General features: G+C 44.9%; 1 protein-coding gene across 1 annotated transcript in view; it reads left to right on the top strand.

The window, feature by feature from the left end:
• Nucleotides 1–19950, top strand: part of LOC143291503 (high affinity cGMP-specific 3',5'-cyclic phosphodiesterase 9A-like) — a 171524-nt gene that overhangs the window by 21940 nt on the left and 129634 nt on the right. Inside the window, exon 2 of the mRNA XM_076601391.1 lies at nucleotides 10317–10450. Coding sequence (XP_076457506.1) covers nucleotides 10382–10450 — 69 coding nt within the window. The 5' untranslated portion in view covers nucleotides 10317–10381. The remainder of the gene's footprint in view (nucleotides 1–10316; nucleotides 10451–19950) is intronic.

A 19950-nucleotide genomic window follows, 5' to 3' on the forward strand; every position in this document is an offset into this window, starting at 1 on the left:
GGAAATGATTTTCATTGCGCCCAAAAGACTGATTCTGTTCCCACTTCGGTTAAATTGTGTAACTGCCTCATTCAGACGTCTTCGACCGTGCACAACCTGGGTGTCATACTTGATCAGATGCTGTCGTTTCACCATCATGTTTCCTCTGTATATCGTGCATGCTACTTGGAGCTCCACTGCATTGGTTCTGTTCGTCATCTTCTTTCTGAAGAGGCCACCAAAACTCTTGTTTCTGCTTTTCTTCTCTCAAGACTGGATTATTGTAATTCTCTCCTTGCTGTCTGTCCTCAGAATCTTCTCGTTCGACTTCAAAAGGTGCAGAACAATGCTGCACGTCTAGTCATGAGACGAACTGAATCTACCCATATCACTCCCTTGCTTTGTGCTCTTCACTGGCTTCCTGTCAAGAAACGAATTGAATATACACTGTCTCTGCTGTGCTTTAAATCCCTGAACGGTCTCGCTCTTTCCTATCCTACTGATCTTCCACATCTGCACACTCCATCACGACAGTTGCGCTCCTCATCTGACACTCACCTTCTCCGTATCCCGCACTTCAATACCAAGACCGCGGGCCAACGCTTATTCTCTTTCCAGGCCCCGTCCTCGTGGAATAAGCTCCCTCTGTCCCTCCACAGTTCAGTTTCTCTGTCATCCTTCGAATCTTCTCTTAAAACTACTCTTTTCACATCGTGATTGGCATCTCTATTTCATTCCTCTCCAGTTTGTGTGTCCATTCTTTGTGTGCGTGATAAGTGAATGGCAAAATCGTGGTGGAAGTGGTGACTGTCCCTTGATGCCTGTGCTGTTTCGTCCCTGTATACTTGTCCTATATGTATTCTTGTTTTTGTAAGCGCTTAGGACTTTGGTAAGATTAAGCGCCATAAATGCCCATTATTATTGAAGAGGAAATCTTGACTTCAGGACTTAAAACGGGTAAAAAAGTGGGTCAAACTGACCTGTAGGTGGTAACTGGTCCTTTGGTGAAGGAATTTCCCTACGTTTCGGGCCCTAGGCCCTTCTTCATGGGGAGAAAAGTAAAGAATGGAGAAGAAAAGAGAGGACAAAACCAAGACAGAGGTAAAACTAAAAACTGTGAGAAGTAATCAAACCAACTTTTACCTCTTGCCGAAAATCCACAAAGCCAGCACACCAGGCAGACCCATAGTCTCTCCATGCTCCTGCCCAACTGTGCTGATTTCGGACACTCTCGACAGGATCTTCCAGCCCATTGTGGCCAAACTACCAACCTACATCAAAGATTCTCAAAGACACCAACCACGCACTGCGGCTGCTCGATGGTTTCTCATTCCAGGACGGGGACAACTCCGAAAGGTTGGTGTTCACAATGGACATAGTGTCTCTATACACGAGCATCCCTCATGGAGATGGTCTGCAGGCTCTGAAACACTTTCTGCAGAACAACAGCGGTGGACTCCACGTGCCCACCATTCTATGACTGACAGAGCTCGTGCTCACCTTGAACTCCTTTGCTTTTGGAGAAAACCACTACCAGCAGACCAGAGGTGTGGCCATGGGGACAAAAATGGGACCAAGCTACGCCTGTTTGTTCGTCGGCCATGTTGAGCAACAAGCCCTCAGTTCATACAAAGGAATAGTGCCTGGCCTGCTCAAGCGATACATCTATGATTGCCTGGGAGTCGCCGCCTGCTTGAGAGGTGATCTCCTCCACTTCATCAACCACATGTCCACTTACCACCCCGCCCTTCAGTACACCTTTGAAGTCTCTACCACTTCAGCCAACTTCCTCGACCTCACCATCTCCATGGAGCCTAACACACCCACACTCTCCACGTCCATTTTCTACAAACCTACTGACTCTCATTCCTCTTCTATTCACTTCCAGTCACCCACCAGCCACCAAAAACTCCATCCCTTACTTGCAGTTCCTTCGACTCAAGCGCATCTGCAGCAGCAGTTCGGACTTCGAGGAACAGGCTCTGAGGATGCATACCTTCTTTCGAGGAACGGCAGTACCCCACGCAGACAGTGCAGAGAGCCTTGGAGAGGGCACGCATGGTGCCCAGACAAGAAGTCCTCACCCCAGTCGAGAGGAAGGAACAAGAGGACTGACCAGTGGCAGTCATCCCCTACCACCCTCACAACCTTACCATCTGTGACATCATCTGGAGAAACTTCCACATCATCCAGTTATAGACCTATTTCGGTTACCTCCCACGTTGGGAAAGTCATGGAGAAAATTGTAAATATTAGAATGGTGTATTACTGTGACAAAAATAACATAATTCCGTCAGTTCAAACTGGATTCCGGAAAGGAAGATCTACAATTGATCATCTGACCCGTCTCACTACCCAAATTAAAAAACAGTTTTCTAAGCGAAAAAGTATCCTTGCGTCCTTCATCGATCTTACTAAAGCTTATGACCGAGTATGGCATAGCAGACTGTTATTTAAGCTAAAACAAATTGGTCTGTCGGGTCATGTTTATGACTATCTTAAATCCTTTTTAAGTGGGAGATATATAGTGGCAAAAGTGGGAGTAACTTTATCAACCTCTAGGCCTATAAACATGGGAATCCCGCAGGGTTCCATTATTTCTCCATTGTTGTTCAACATTATGCTTTATGATTTACATACATGTTTTTCATCATCTACCAAGCTGGCTCAATATGCTGATGATATTGCTATATGGATTCAGACATCCTTGAGGAAAAGGACAAGCCTACATTACATAAATTATATACAGAAACATTTTCAGGGTGAACTCGATAGACTGAGTAGCTATATACAATCTAATGGTTTTGAGTTTTCTGTAGAAAAAACACATTTGATCCTCTTTAATAACTACCACGTTTTTTTTTTAGGAGGACGTGAAATATTTTTCAAGTCGGAAATCAAATTTCTTGGGATCCTATTTACTTCAAAACTAAACTGGAAGAAACACATTGATTCAATGGTGACTAAAGCAGTTAAAAGTTTAAATTTCTTAAAAATTGTAAGTCACTCTCCTTGGGGACAAGACTCCAAAATTCTTTTACATTTAGCGACATCTCTCGTAAGATCAAGATTGACCTACGGTCAAGAAATTTTCTTTTCTGCTCCGCCGACGTTCCTAAAGAAGCTGCGAATAATTGACAGTAAAGCTGTGAAAATGGCTTTAGGGGTACCTGTGCATACTAAGACCTCAGAAGCCTATAAGCTTGCGGGTATTCTACCACTAGATGAAATCAGAAAATTAAGTTCTGCTAATTATATTGTGAGATGTACAGCAGTGGATGATTTTGAGGAATTAAATATTAGGTCTGATATTGATTTTCCAAAAAATGCTCAAAATAATTCAAATCTACAAACCATTCGCACATATGTGTCAGATATTTTAAATTCTTCAGACATTGATCTGCATGATATGGCACCTCGTGTTCTGGTGCCACTTGTCCCTCCCTGGGAGTTAACAAAAGCAAACGTCAACATATGTGCTTCTGACACAACAAAAGGAGAATCTCCACATATAATAGCAGCATCTGTCAGAATTGAATTAGAAGAAAATTTTGATTATCATTTAAAAGTTTACACTGATGGCTCGGTCCTGGATGATAGCAGTGCAGGATCTGCTTTTGTCATTCCTGACCTAAAAACAGAAAAATCATATTATTTAGGTAAGGGACATTCAATTTTTACAGCTGAATTGGTGACAATCCTTATGGCTTTAAATCATCTTGTTGATATACTAATCATAATAAGTAATATCCTGTTTTGTGTTGATTCTCAATCTGTCTTAAAAGGTTTGCTCCTTTTTGAGAATAATCAAAGAGAAGATTTATTTTTTGAAATTAGGTATTTATTGCACTCCCTATTTGTGAAGGGTACAAATGTTGATTTTTGTTGGATGCCATCCCACACTGGATTCCGTTATAACGACCAAGCAGATAGGGCAGCAAAAAGGGGAGCAAAAAATCATATAGATGGTATAAAAGTATATTGCCCATTGTCATACAAGGAAATAAGCAATATACTAGAAAGAGACTTTTATAGGTGCTTGAATTCAAGTCTAAAACCTCGTCAGTTGACTGTCTCAGACTTTGGTCCGATTCGCAGACCAATTCTGAGCTTAGCTCTCAGACTATTATCAAATTCATTACGGACCAAGTATTGTTCTAATGTCAAGTGTATATGCTTTAATAACCTGACAATTGAGCATATATTTTTTTTTTTACTGTAGCTTGATGAAGCTTTATGTACACGAAAGTGTGTCTTCATGCTTGTGCATGTTTAGGTTCAGTGCTTTCGTGGAATAACTGACAAACGCATTTAGAGATTTCATGAAATCACTAAAAATGTTAGTGATTTCATGAAATCTCTGTGGGTCATAGTGATTACACAAAATAACTTTCTGGGATTTCACGAAATCACTGTTCACAATCACTATGTAACATCTACTGTTAAAAGAAAGAAACACAACAATAATCAGAAGGCAATATCATGTGCACGATACAAAGAGTTGGGTGTGGCTTGTACACAATCGATTACGCTTGTAAAGTGACTTGTAAGCAACAGGCATGCACACGCAGAGCATGCTGCACGTGCAAATTGTGAAGCCTGTGGTAAAAAATGTCTCCCCTTGTGTGTGCAGTCATGTTTTTGATTGGGAATGCCGATGAACTGTTTACTCACACCATGGCTACAAAACCCAGAAAAAATGGTAGTCTGTTGAATCGGATTTGAACGCAAAAAATTCCAGTGCTAAAAATGCCCCGTCTGACTGGAGCACAACGAAACGACATTGGCCGACTGCAGGCTGGACAATCTCAAGCAGGGGAATGAAGCACCATCAGTCAACTGAGGGCCAGACTGGAAGACACTGGTGTCACAGCAGACAGACAATGGACTGGACGATCAAGAGTGACGATAGCAGCCCAGGACCGCTTTATTCGCCTACGGCATCTGTTAAATCACTTCCTTTCAGCCTCATCCACAGTCCAGGCACTGAATGGAATGCCACATGTCTCCAACCAGACCATCCACAATCGGCTGCACGCTCGACGTCCGGTCAGAGGACTTGTCCTCACAAGGTGCCACCACTTAGACTGCCTCCAGTGGGCCATGAAGCATCGCCTCTGGACTCCAGCCCGTCACTGGAACCACGTGCTCTGCAACGTCACGACAGGAGACGACGAGTCTTCCGAAGAATGAACGAACGCTATGCAGCAAACTGCGTTGACCAAGCACCTGCTCAGGGTGGTGGGGGTGTGATGGTGTGGGGCGCCACCAGTGACAATGGACGTAGTCAACTGGTGTGAGTTGACGGGGCTCTGAACGCCCCGCGCTATGTGGCCGATATCCTGCAGCCTCATGCTCTCCCACTTTTGGCCGCCCCACACGCCATTTTCATGCAAGATAATGCCAGACCACACACGGCACGTTATACGCAGGTCTTCCTGGCTGTCAACAACGTTAACACGCTGCCCTGGCCCTCACTGTCTCCAGGTCTCAATCCAATTGAGCACATGTGGAACGAGCTGGATAGATGGCTCCGAGCTAGGTTCAACGCGCCGGAAAAATAACAGAATCTTATTCTTCGATTGTGGGCGACAACTCCCACGTTCACTCGTATGTACACAAGTGGGCTTTTACTTGCAGAATCTGTTCCAGGCACTCGAAGAGGAGTGACATGCCATCACCCACCTCATGAGATCCATGTCCTCCCGCCTGTGCCGAGCAGTCACTGCTGCTCAGGGTGGTCACACCCCCTACTGATTCTGACTTGGCTCACTGGACAGTTACTGTACAATTACCGCACCTTTGAAAGTGAATGAAATGTAAAAGAACAACCTTCACGGCGTGTTAATTTTGGACATTCTCGTTTCTTCAATTTTTTTTTCTGATTGGCAAAAAAATAAAGAAATAATAAAGATCAGTTCAATGTTATGGGTTGTTGCGTTTCTTTTTGAAAAGTATATATACTCAGTATAAACTGTCTCTCTCCGCGCGCACGCACGTGTGTGTGTGTGTGTGTGTGTGTGTGTGTGTGTGTGTTTTCTGTGACAGTGCGCGCGCCCGCCCGTTTGTGTTTTCTCTTTATCGAAGTATCTATTTCTTCTGTGCCTCTGTGCCCCTGCCTCCTTTGTGTCCTGTGCCTCAGTTCATTATTGCCCGGAATATAGTCTTTTTGTTTATTGCTTGGACTACTGGCTTTTTCATTAATTCTGGGAATACAGATGTGTTCATAATTGCTCGGAATGCAGTCTTGTTCATTATTGCCCAGTAGACAGTCTTTTTCATTATTTTCCGGAATACAGACTTGTTCCATATTGCTCTGAATGCAGTCATTCCATTATTACCCGAAATATAGTCTTCTTCATTATTGCTAAGAATACAGTCTTGTTCGTTAGTGCTCGGAATAGTCTTGTTCATTATTACTTACCATTCGGATGAGACGATAAACCGAGGTCCCGTGTGCAGCATGCACTTAGCGCACGTAAAAGAACCCACGGCAACAAAAGGGTTGTTCCTGGCAAAATTCTGAAGAGAAATCCACCTCGATAGGAAAAACAGATAAAACTGCATGCAGGAAAAAATACAAAAAAATGGGTGGCGCTGTAGTGTAGCGACGCGCTCTCCCTGGGGAGAGCAGCCCGAATTTCACACAGAGAAATCTGTTGTGATAAAAAATAAATACAAATACAGTCTTGCTCATTAGTACTCGGAATACTGTCTTGTTCATTAGTGCTAGGAATATAGTCTGGTTCATTATTACTCGGTACACAGTCTTGCCCATTAGTGTTTGGAATATAGTCCAATTCATTCAATGAATGCCTTGATAGACATCATTCTGAAGCCCATTTTATTATGTAAAAACTGAAAGTGTGGTTCGATTCTGATAGAAGAGAGAGGGGAGCAGACAGGGGGATATAGGATCAACTAATCATGCACTCACTCACTCTCTCCTCACATCAATAGCAGGGCCACATGGAGTGGTTTTTATAGAGTGTTTACTTTACAATACAGCACACAGTAAAAAGATCATCCTACACCTAAAGCAGCACCTATAAGCAGCACGGTAAAATTCACCCTAAACCTAAAGCAGCACACCTGGAACACAAACACACACCCAAAACCAAGGTCAGATAAAATCTCAAATATCTGGACATCACTGACATAAAAGGCCTATACCCTCTCAGCACCTTTCATCACATGTCCACCAGTATGCACTACTCTCACACAAAGATCTATGTGAGGTACAAGCTTCATCAAGCTTACCTGCCACCAGCAGTGACATACCAATTACCATACTGTGTACAAAACATATCACTGACCAATACAACCCTGTGTTCCAACTCATGTTACCCATCATTCAACTTAACTGTGTGCTACCATTACCAAACAAATCTCTTTGTCTTCACAAAGTATGCCACCGACACAAGTACATGAAAGGAAATCATTACTTCCTACATACCTCTGGTAAACAGCAATATGCAACCATATAGCACTGACCCTCAGTGCTCCCATTGTTAACCAACTCATTAATCTCATTAAAATGTGCTTTCCCACTTTGTCTGAACAAAGTAAACCACTGACACAAAGCACAACTCCTACACATGTTACCACAACTACCAACAAATCAAATATGTGTTCCACAACACTTGCTGTTACCCCCATGTGCACACATGAAAAACCCTCAACACACACTGACATTGTGTCAGCCTATAGATCTGTTCAGTTCACACTGAACCAACACCACCTATTACATACAAAACAAGTAAGTAATACATCAAAAATACAGAACAAGATATCTGTTACCAAATAGAGGGGGGGGGGGTGGGGGGGGGGGGACTCAAAAGATTTAGGCCAGTACTTCTCTCAGTGGGTAGCTTTCACACATTAACCCCTTTTCTTTCCACAAGCCACAAGATCAACTTATCAACTTAAACTGGCTGTTCACCGACACATTGTTTCCCAACACAACTAAGTTATCAACATAGCATAAAACCATTACAAGTCATGTACTCACAGCCTAACAGGGATTTCCTTGTTCCTCACATCACTGATCAGTCAGTCACCCTGTGTCAGTCAGTTCTTCTGGGAGACGGCTAAGAAGTGGCTGTGCTGACTGGTTTTATCCCTTCCCCCAACATACTGTGTATACTAATCTAAGCTACAACACTCACTCCCCTAACTAGTTGAACTAAAACAACCAATCTTTGCTTGTCCTAGTGACGCTATGTGAATGACTGACAGATTCCCTGCTTGATCCCAGTTCAACAGATTGATCTGATTCGCTACAATTCAACCCACTTGTCTATACACATTCTATGATGACAAGTTTACCCGTTTACGTCACAAAGAGATTGGGGAGACAGGACAATACAGCTCTCGGCCTGTTAGCCGGCTTGATCAAAGTTTGCATTAGCATAAATTCTCCCTCGCTTATGTTCCGAAGTCCCGCCACCTATGTCAGCTGCGTTCATGGAAGGGGAGATGGGGAACGACTTGAAAGACAGGCCGGCCACACGGGATGGGTGACGCGGACCAAAGGCGCCGACTAGGGAGTAGGGGTGAGGAGGGAGGGTGGCGCGGGTGTCGGCGCAACCTCAAAGACTGGGCTTTGGACGAGCGGGAAGGGAGATAAGAAGGGAGGGGGGGGGGGAAGGGATGGGGAGGGAAGGGGGACAGAGTGTGGGTGGTGGGGGGTGACACTGCTGGCACACTATAACAATTACTTCCCCGCTCGTTCTCGGTCCTTTTCTATCCAACTCTGCCCATTTTGACATACGGCTCCCAAGTTCGGGGCCCGACAGCTAATCACACTGCCATTGAAAGTGTGCATCTGCTCGCCATCAAATGCTTACTTAATGTCAGCATAAAGACACCAAGTGCGCTTGTGTACTTTGAAACTGGTAGATACACATTACACATTCAAACCATTACAAAATGTATTAGATACTGGATGAAAATTACCAGAATGGATGAAAAATCATATCCATAAAAAGATTACGTAGAATGCTCTGTTCCCTTCACTGTAAGGGTAGAAAGAACTGGGTAACAAATGTATGTTATATGTAGCATGGATTTGGTTTCGGTTTCGTTTTGGAAAATGAATGTGTGGAAGATGTAAAAGCCTTTGTATATATATTTAAAAAGAGATTGGTTGATTGCTATTTGCAAGACTTAGATTCCATACTTCTCAAAAGAAAGATTTCAGTTATATTCCTCGTTCAGACAACTGCATGACGTTCCAAAATGTCTAGATACAATCAGAAATCCTGTTCTAAGAAACATTTAATAAGACTTCGTATGTCCCTGCTGAAACCCCATCATTTGGGATACTCAAAGAATGGAGAAAATGTAAATTATCCATTTTGTCCTGGAATAGAAGAATCTGAATTATATTTTGTTCTTGGTGTGTGCCCAGTATAAATCCATATGTGAATTGCACATTCCAGAAAAATACTTTGTAACTTTGCTTCTTTCTGATTCAAGATTGAGTTTGGCACTCGCTTCATTTCTGTCTAAAGCGTTCGCTCTCGGAAAGCTGCCAACGCAAAACGTTTGAACACACATTAATATTTTTGTTTGACATCTTTGTTTGTACACATGCACTTGTGTGTGTGTGTGTGTGTGTGTGTGTGTTTGGCGTGATAGTCATTTAAAAGGTATATTGTTTCCATTGCCAATTTCGAATCATGTATAAGACAGATATGTTGCAGGTATTCATACGGTGTGTATGTGTGTAGACGCGCGTGCGCGTTCCAACGTTTTGAATTATCATGTTGATTCCGGTGTGAATGAAATGATCTATAAGTACCATGAATCGCCCAATCCCGCTTTTGCATGGATGTTTCACGGCGATGACTTGTGTTTCACCCTGTCTCTATATATGTCCCAATACTCTATACGTCCCCGACCGCCAACCCACCCCATTGACACGGGCAAAACGGCCTAGCCATTAAAATGTTCGAGTTCGAGTTCTATCCAACTTTGTGTTCGCTTGGCTAAAGTTGTTACCGTTGATAGCATCTGTTGTAATTCCAGTTAATTGCATGCGTCTCTCTGACCCTCTGTCTCTATGTCTCTGTCTCTCTCTGCATTTCCGTCTCTCTGTCTGTCTCTCTTGTCCCCTCTTTCATTTGTTTCTCTTGTGTGTTTGTCTTTCCCTCTTTTAATTTTCCTGTTTGGTTTCCCGTTCTTTCTCTTATACTGTTTTCACATTCTTCCACTGTGTCACTCTCCCCTCTTCCGCTTTCTATTGATTCTCCTTTGCTCTGACATTTCCGCTTGACCAATAAATTTCATCTGCGCCCAGATAAAGACAATCATTAGTGTGTTTTGACGTGCAGAACAGCAGACCATAGCCAGCCAAACAGAAACCTTGCTGACCCTCTCCTGACAGTCCTGCGTTGCCATGGGCAACGGATCCTCCATAGAACCGTCCAAAACAGTCTATCTGGATATCAATGGCAAAGAAGAGAAGGTAGGTCAGTGTGTTGGACAAGTTTGTGTCGTCGTCAGTTGTTGTTTAATTTTGATGTAGCTGTTGTTTGGGGGGAACCCCGATCGTGTCTATATGTGTGTGACGCGGCCTGCCAGTTGATATTGAGATCTTGCCGTGTAAGACTCACCGTTTGTTCACAGCACGCAGTGTGCAGCCAGCAGAGAACTGTCACTGCACCTTTCTTTGATCTCACAAATACTGTCAGGTGCACAAACTCGTCGGACGCTGTCAAGTGATCCTGTGCTAAGTGGAAGACCGAATGCGAAGATCAGTGGGTTTTTTTTTGTATTTATGATCGTCTACTATAATTTAAAAATGCAAAATAAAACCAGTACATTCATTACACTACCCCGTGAATCCCTGTGAAATCTAGCAGTTCGCTTTTACATTTAATATAAGATACAAAAACGTGTTCTTCAAATTGCAAGAAGCATTTAAAATTCTGTCACTGGGATCAGCAATATAACCCCCCCTCACCCCCCCCCGCCCCCCCACCCCCCAAAAAAACAACAACAAGAACAACAACAACAACAACAACAACAACAACAAAAAAACATAAACAAAAACAAAAAAAACCCACAAAACATCATCTTATGAATGAAACAGTCTCATAAAATTTCATCTCGTCATTTTCCACATCAAAATGACTACAGTCAGATGTTTTCGAATAAACGTATAAATACATTGCTCCAAAAGTGAGTCTTCTGGAGGTCGGATTCAACACTTGGCATTGTTACAGGCCTCATTTTTCACAGTGCAAACATGGCCACCACAACACCGCCCGTGTGACGAGAGCTTGATGGCAGGTTAGCAGTAAATTGTATACCTGCTAAACCTGAGAAACCGAAAACCTTCCTCCTCTGCCTCCTGCAATAACCAACTCCACATCTCCTTTCCACTTTACCCAACTCCCTTCTCTCCCTTCAACGATACCCACCTCCGTCCCCCAAGGAATGTGACACAACTGACTGTGAATCGAGTTCTTTCCTAAGGTTTTAACAATCTTGAGAATAAGAAAATCAGAGAAGACGCCAGGCAATGCTGAAGATGGATAGTATGGAAAAAGAAAATTTTGTCCTTCCACAAAGCTTATTTGTAATGGAATACAGCTCTTTGCTTGACTTACTCTCAGAGATCTTGGGATCTTGGTGTTGAAAGACAGTCTTGACCTCTTGCACAAGAAAGGCAACTAAGTTCTTGTCTTTCTGGTTCTTGCCTTTCTGGTAGATCTGCTAGTGAATAGTAAAGACAGATATATTCCACTGTGCTTCCTCGCGTCGCCTTTCTCTCTTCGCCGCTGACAGCTGTCACCAAGAAACCCAAACTGCTGACAGTTATACCAAGAAGCCCAAACCACTGACAGCTGTCACCAAGAAACCCAAACCACTGACAGCTGTCACCAAGAAACCCAAACTGCTGACAGTTATACCAAGAAGCCCAAACCACTGACAGCTGTCACCAAGAAGCCCAAACCACTAACAGCTGTCACCAAGAAGCCCAAACCACTAACAGCTGTCACCAAGAAGCCCAAACCGCTGACAATTGTCACCAGGAAGCCCAAACCACTGTCACCAAGAACCCCAGTTGTCACCAAGAAGCCCAAACCACTGACAGCTGTCACCAAGAAGCCCAAACCGCTGACAGCTGTCACCAAGAAACCCAAACTGCTGACAGTTATCACCAAGAAGCCCAAACCGCTGACATCTGTCACCAAGAAACCCAAACCACCGACAGCTGTCACGAAGAAACCCAAACCATTGTCACCAACCAAGAAGCCCAAACCACTGACAGCTGTCACCAAGAAGCCCAAACCACTGACAGTTGTCACCAAGAAGCCCAAACCACTGACAGTTGTCACCAAGAAGCCCAAACCGCTGCCAACAAGAACCCCAGTTGTCACCAAGAAACCCAAACCACTGACAGTTGTCACCAAGAAGCCCGAACCGCTGTCAACAAGAACCCCAGTTGTCACCAAAACACCCAAACCGCTGGCAGCTGTCACCAAGAAGCCCAAACCACTGACAGCTGTCACCAAGAAACCCAAACCACAAACAGCTGTCACCAAGAAGCCCAAACCACTAACAGCTATCACCAAGAAGCCCAAACCACTGACAGCTGTCACCAAGAAACCCAAACCACTAACAGCTCTCACCAAGAAGCCCAAACCACTAACAACTATCACCAAGAAACCCAAACTACTAACAGCTGTCACCAAGAAACCCAAACCACTAACAGCTGTCACCAAGAAGCCCAAACCACTGACAGCTGTCACCAAGAAGCCCAAACCACGGACAAAAAGCCTTCAGCGACGACACTCTGCAGCGATAGTCAGGGGTGGGATTGTCCAGTACTGCCTGAAGGACAGTGGACACTCCACGTCAACAGCCGCTTTCAAATCTCTGAAGACCGATCAATATCGGTACTGATATCTTTGTCCACCACAGTCTGAAAATGCATCCTATCCATGCTCTCTCTCTCTCTCTCTCTCTCTCTCTCTCTCTCTCTGTATGTGTGGATACCTGATTCCCACTGGCTAATGCTGTTGTAAAACTGGTCAGATTACCTAACCGCTTCCTAATACTGGTGTAAGGTTGTTAGGACTATCTTTGCCACTGGTTAATGCTGGTGCTATACTGTTGATACTACTTAAAGCACTCGTTAATACTGGTGAAAGACTTTTCAGGCTCCCATACTCACTGATTAATGCTAGTGAACAACTACTAAGGCTACCATAGCCACTAGTTAATGCTGGTGTAAGACTGTTCAGGCTACCATAGCCACCAGTTAATGCCGGTAAAAGACTGTTCAGGCTACCATAGCCAAAAGTTAATGCTTGTGTAAGACTGTTCAGGCTACCATAGCCACCAGTTAATACTAGTGTAAGACTGTTCAGGCTACCATAGCCAAAAGTTAATGCTTGTGTAAGACTGTTCAGGCTACCATAACCACCAGTTAATGCTTGTGTAAGACTGTTCAGGCTACCATAGCCACCAGTTAATGCTTGTGTAAGACTGTTCAGGCTACCATAGCCACCAGTTAATGCTGGTGTAAGACTGTTCAGGCTACCATAGCCAAAAGTTAATGCTTGTGTAAGACTGTTCAGGCTACCACAGCCACCAGTTAATGCTGGTGTAAGACTGTTCAGGCTACCATAGCCAAAAGTTAATGCTGGTGTACACCATTAAAGCCACCATAGCCACCAGCTAATGCTGGTGTAAGACTGTTCAGCCACTGGTTAATGCTGGTGTTAGACTGTTCATGCCACCATACCCACTGGTTAATGCTGGTGCAGTACCTGCCATTGACAAGACTGTTCTGTCTGGTTTGGCAGAGACAACTTACACCTTCATTCCATCGTTTCAGTATCGATAGGCATAGGATCCGGAAGTGGCAAATGGCGTGTCTGGGTGGAGTTTGACAGAACAAGGACATTAATGATTCTCTCTCTCTCTCTCTCTCTCTGTGCGCGTGTGTGTATGAGGGTATTTTGTGTGTGTGTGTGTGTGTGTGTGTGTGTGTGTGTGTGTGTGTGTGTGTGTAGCAAGTTTTGGTTGAGTTTGACAGAACGAGGACATTAATGTTTCCGTGTGTGTGTGTGTGTGTGTGTGTGTGTGTGATTTTGCGAGAATACGCGAGCGTGAGGAAGCGATTATTTGCACAGCTAAAAGAAGGGAATGGAAAACGATAACAGACTGGAGTCTACTAACTGAAACCTCCCGTAATCAGCCATGTCCTTTACTTACAACACAGTTGAATACAACTTGCTCGTTTCAGTCCATTGACGTGTTCTGCATCGTCATGATTTTTTTTCCTGATCTGCTGAAGACGTACATCCCACCACGACCTGGTCTGGCTTGTTCGTTTAGACACGTTGGGCATCACATCCATAGGTTGTCAGCCCTTACTGCCGACATTGGTTCTGGGGGTCTGTTCCACAGAACAGCAGTCTGTCATCAAAAGTTTTCAAAATTCACACGAACACATGTCCGTGTACAGTTCTTCCCGTCGGTCTTTGCGGCCTGCATCAACAGTAACACACATGGTTGCTGCTGTCTTTGGGAGGGTGAGGGCAGGGTGAGGGCAAGGATGGTGGAGGGTGGTGTGTATGCACGCGCATGTGTATTTGTGTGGTGTGCAGTCGTGTCGATATAAGGTTAAGTTTCCATCTCTTAAAAAAAGGGGGGGTGGGGGTGGGGGGTCAGTGTTGTAAGAGACGAAGAACCTTTTCACCCCTCCACCCGCAAGTGTGAACCCGCCACTTCGGAAATTTCTGTCAGCACACACACACACACTCACACTCACACAAACACACACAGATACACGCACGCACGCAAGCATACACACACGCGCCCTCAATGCATGTAATACAACGACAAGGAGTGCATCACGTGACAGACACCCTCCCCTCACATTATTCATAAGGCCCAGGTGCGCAGGGCGCGCGCTGTGACGTCAATGGGGTGGGCAGGCAGAGTGATTGAAGGGTTGTCATGCCCTGTCAGACGGAAATAGACACAACCACTACATCACCAGGTTGCACGCTTGAAAGTCTCTTTCATCTGCTTTACACACGTAAAAACATGCTACCCTGTAAACACACACACGCACGCGCGCTTGCGCTTGTAACACGTTTTCTTTGCAGGCTGAACTGAAAAAATGATCACTTGCACTTGTTTTCCTGTGACAGAGGAATGATTTTGTGTATGACCTTGGCTGTATATACAGAGAGTCAGACAATGGTGTGCACGAAAATACACATACATATATATGCATGCAGAAACAACAAAAGTCTACCGTTTTAAGTGGGACGTTTCAGAAACCACGAAAGACTTGTCGAAGGAAGAAACATTGAAATCCGCTGCTTGCTATTACTGCTCCGGTATTGTCCGTAACGGGGTTGGTGAGTCAAGCATTTGTCTGTTCTGTTGATCATTTTGTTCTTTCGTATTACAAGTGTAAAACGACTTAGTGTTAAGAGAGTATACTTTGAATGAGAAAAAGATTTAAGAACTAAAACACCCTTGCTCGCAAGGATCAATATCCTGTCGGAGACGCCACTTTTGTAGCCGTGTGAACCGAGTGGTGATAGAAAGGGGTTACGAAAGAATGAATAATTTCCTGAATTAAAGAGTATGAAGGTGAAAGGATAGAAAAGATCCGTGCACAGGCCAGGAGCATATAGAGGCCAGTCACAAGGGGTATTTCTCGATTGTTTTATTACAATATTATGAGAAGAAGCCAAAAAGAGAGAAGATAAGATGAGAAGACAGTGCAGCGATGATGTGCGACGCTGGCCTTTTTGGCTACACGCTGAAAGAGACAGCAGTTTATGGCTGAAGGCAGGCTCAGCCGCAAAGTGACGAGTGTTTTTATGCAAGCCACGCGGACTACAGTGATCGCATTCAATGGCTGCAAGCAGATTGAACCTGTTGGGCTGAATATTTGAATAATCTGTGTTTGGTGTCAGGTGTTTAGTGATATATTTCTAAATGATCCCTGTACCGATTTACATCGGACTGGTCGCAAAACAAAGAGCTCGGCACCACCTTTCTAATGAGTATAGAATGAAGTGCTGATTATTAAAGATGAATTTACAATCTTAATTTCAGTCACCGGGACTGATAAGTTTTTATCGAGTTTGCCGCTGAAAGTTACAAGCTGAGTTAAATCAGTTTAAAGTAGGCAAACACAACTGGTATAAATTTAAAGATGGAATTGCGACAGTTCTGCCAGTATATAATACTTGCAGTTTACTGATCCGACAAAAGTGATATTTGATTAAATACGGTGTGTCGGAAACACAGTTTTCAACTGGGCCCAAGCCGCCGAGCAACGCCAGTTGTGCAGTGACTGCCGTTCTGTATCGACAATGAAAATCGGCTTTGTATTTTGGGATGACAACAATTTGTAGACACAGACTTGATAAGTTTGTGAGATTTGTTATCTCTCAGAAAAGATCGACAAAGTAACAAAAACGTTACTCAAGACAAGAACAAGGGAAGGAACTCTTAATCCTAACAACAGACAAGGAAGATAACTACCAAAAGAAACTCGAATGACGTAAGTTCCGCGAGTCGCTACACTACTCCCTTCCCAGCGGAGTACAACAACGTAGCGAAATGTTTGACAATCTTGAAAACAACAAAACTGATTTCAGAGTCATCGAAATCTTGGTGGCAGGCGTGAAATGCGCCCTGAACGTGTTGCGACTGGAGGATGATCTCTGGTAGGAGATGATGATGGTTTGATGGATGGTTCTGCAGACTCTGCTGCAGAGGATGTTGTCTTTGGTGATGAGGGTGAAACCTCAGTACCAGGGGAAACCACAGTCTTGCGCTCTGAAGTGAAGGGTGGCGTGACAAAAGCAGCTTTGAGACGGTCCACAGACACCTTCTCTGTACGGCCCTTGATGTCAAGGGTGTAAAACTTGTCATCAATGTCCATGATGCGGTATGGGCCGTCATAGGGTCAATGGAGTGGGTGGCAATGGGCATCCTGTCTGACATACACGCACCCAGTGGAGGCCAGGTTTGAAGGAACGTAGGCAGGCTGCTTTCCATGGTACGTTGGAGCTGGTGGTAGCACAGTACGCATGGTTTGTTGCAGATGTTTGACGAACATCAAGTCTGGTTCCATGGTGCGTGCATTCAATGGTTGAAAAAATTCACCTGGAAGGCGAAGAGTTGAGCCATAGACGAGTTCAGTATGGGAACATCCAGGGTCCACCCGCCATGAAGAACGTATCCCCAAAAGGACCAAGGGCAGTTCATTAAACCAGTCAGGGGTGGTAGTACGTGCCTTGAGTGCTTCCTTCAGTTGACGGTGGAAACGTTCAACAATGCCATTTGCCTGTGGATGGTAGGCTGTGGTTGTGTGAACTTCAATGCCCAAAAGTTTGTTGCACTCAGCCCAGAGCACTGAGGTGAACTGCTTTCCTCGATCAGTGGTAATGTCCTCAGGAACACCAAACCTGGCAATCCAGTGATGTACAAGAGCAGTAGCACAAGTAGAGGCATGGGTGTCAGGAAGAGGAATGGCTTCTGCCCACCTGGTGAAGCGGTCGATGATGGTGAACAGGTAGGTCATACCTTGACTGGCCAGCAGTGGTCCTACAATGTCCACATGAAGACTGCAAAACCTGGCAGTTGGAGGTGGGCGTTCCACTAGTGGTGCCCATGTGTGTCAATGAATCTTGGAGGACTGACAGGGATGGCATTCTTTGCACCGTTTGCGCTTCATGCCATGCCACACAAAGCGTTGGGTGATGGCTTGTTGTGTGGGGCGTGGACCTGCATGTGAGAGTCCATGGATTTGATCAAAAACTGGGCGAGTCCAGGAAGTTGGCAAAACTGGGCGTGTGACACCAGTGGATGTACCACACAGAACAGTTGATGTACCAAACTGGATGTCTTGAAGTTTGAGGCCAGTGGTAGCTGTTCGAAAGGAGTCCATCTCACCAGACTGGACTTGGTCTTGAGCAAGTTGACTGAAGCTGCTAATGGAGAAACAGCTCTGTTCCTCAGAGTTGGAGTTGATGCTGAAGCGTGAAAAGGCATTAGCTACGACATTGAGCTTGCCAGTGATGTACTGGATGTCAGTGGTGAACTCAGTTATGTAGGAGAGGTGTCTCGTTTGTCGAGGAGAGCGTTCAGTTTGACTCCTGAGTGCAGACACTAGTGGCTTGTGGTCAGTGTACAGTGTGAAAGGTTGTCCCTCCAGAAAGTGTCTGAAATGTTTGATCACGCTGTAGTTCGCCAGAAGTTCACGATCGAAGGCACTGTATTTCTTCTCTGTTTCAGAAAGTTTTCGAGAGAAGAAAGCGAGAGGTACCCAGGACTGACCCTGTTTCTGTTCAAGCTGGGCACCCAAAGCTGTGTTGGAAGCGTCGACTGTGAGGCTTGTAGGTGCATCTAGATAAGGATGATGTGGAAGCACAGCTTCTTTCAGAGCTTCTTTGGCTTTTTCAAACGCAGTTTGACAAGGCTCAGACCACTGAATAGTTTGTCCTTTACCACTTGCCTGAGCGTGGAGTGGGGCTAGAATGTCGGCAACATGTGGAATGAAACGATGATAGTAGTTCATCATTCCAAGGAACCTTTGAAGAGCTGAGCGATCAGTGGGGGGAGCGCAGTCTTGAAGAGCAGCCACTCGGTCTGGAAGTGAACGTATTCCTTGAGCAGTGACGCGGTGGCCAAGGAAATCCAGCTCACAAACACTGAAGACACACTTAGCTTTGTTGATAACCAGTCCATTAGCGGAAAGTAGCTGGAAAAGTTGACTGTGGTGTTCGAGGTGTTCTTTGTGTGAAGGACTGGCCACAAGAATGTCATCAATGTAAACAAAGGTGAACGGTATGTCCCGAAGGATGCCATCCATCAGTCGCTGGAATGCCTGAGCAGGCATAATGCGAATGAACTCCCAGAGTCCGAAAGGTGTGATGATGGCTGTTTTTGCAACAGAAGATGTTGCCATAGGAATTTGATGGTAGCCCCTGACCAAATCAATCTTGGAGAAGATTTTGCATCCTGTGAGGATATTATTGAAATCTTGGATATGAGGCAAAGGATAGCGATCATCTTTGGTAGCAGCATTCAGTTGTCTGTAGTCACCACAGGGTCGCCACTGGCCTCCCGCTTTGGGAACCACATGGAGGGGTGAAGACCACGGTGAGTTTGACCGACGTATGATGCCCATCTGTTCCATCTTCAAGAAGTCAGTTTTTGCAGCAGTCAATTTTTCTGGACTCAGGCGTCGAGCACGAGCATGGACTGGCGGTCCATGTGTAATGATGTGATGTTCCACACCATGTTTATTGATGGTCAAAACGTGGAGTGAGTAACTCTGGGAACTGATGAAGAAGGTCAGAGTACTCCTTGTGTGGATGAAGTGATAGACCTGCAAGGGTCATGGAGGAATCAGTACTTTTGAGGAAAACAGAGGCATTGTCAAGGGACAGAAGGCGCTTGCCATTAAGGTCGATGATAAGTTCATGAGCAATGAAGAAATCAGCACCAAGAATGGGGCGAGTAACATCGGCGAGATGAAACTCGTGTGTGTACACATGATTGGGCTTAATTTCCAAGGGGATGTTGCGTTTGCCCCAGGTTTTAATGGACGTTCCATTAGCAGCAGAGAGTGGTATGGAAGGTGGATTGGTCTTGCGGTCCTGTGGAGAGGCTGGATAAACTGACACGTCAGCGCCAGTGTCAATCAAGAAAGATTGGCCAGTGCGTCGATCATAAACTGAATACGTGTTGGAACTGGAAACGCCGGCCGCAATCACGTTTAACGGCCGGCACTGGCGTTTCCCTGGGATGATGCACCTTGGTTGCTTGGTTTGGAAAGTAGTGATGCGAATTTGCAGCCAGGCTGACAGCGGCGGGCATCTGGTCCAAATCTCTGGTGGTAGAAGCACACGGAAGACGAACTGGTTGTGCTACGCTGTGAAGGAGCAGAGCGTCGCTTTTCTTTTTGAAAGG

The sequence above is a fragment of the Babylonia areolata genome, chromosome 17 (assembly GCF_041734735.1).
Source record: "Babylonia areolata isolate BAREFJ2019XMU chromosome 17, ASM4173473v1, whole genome shotgun sequence".
NCBI lineage: Eukaryota > Metazoa > Mollusca > Gastropoda > Neogastropoda > Buccinidae > Babylonia > Babylonia areolata.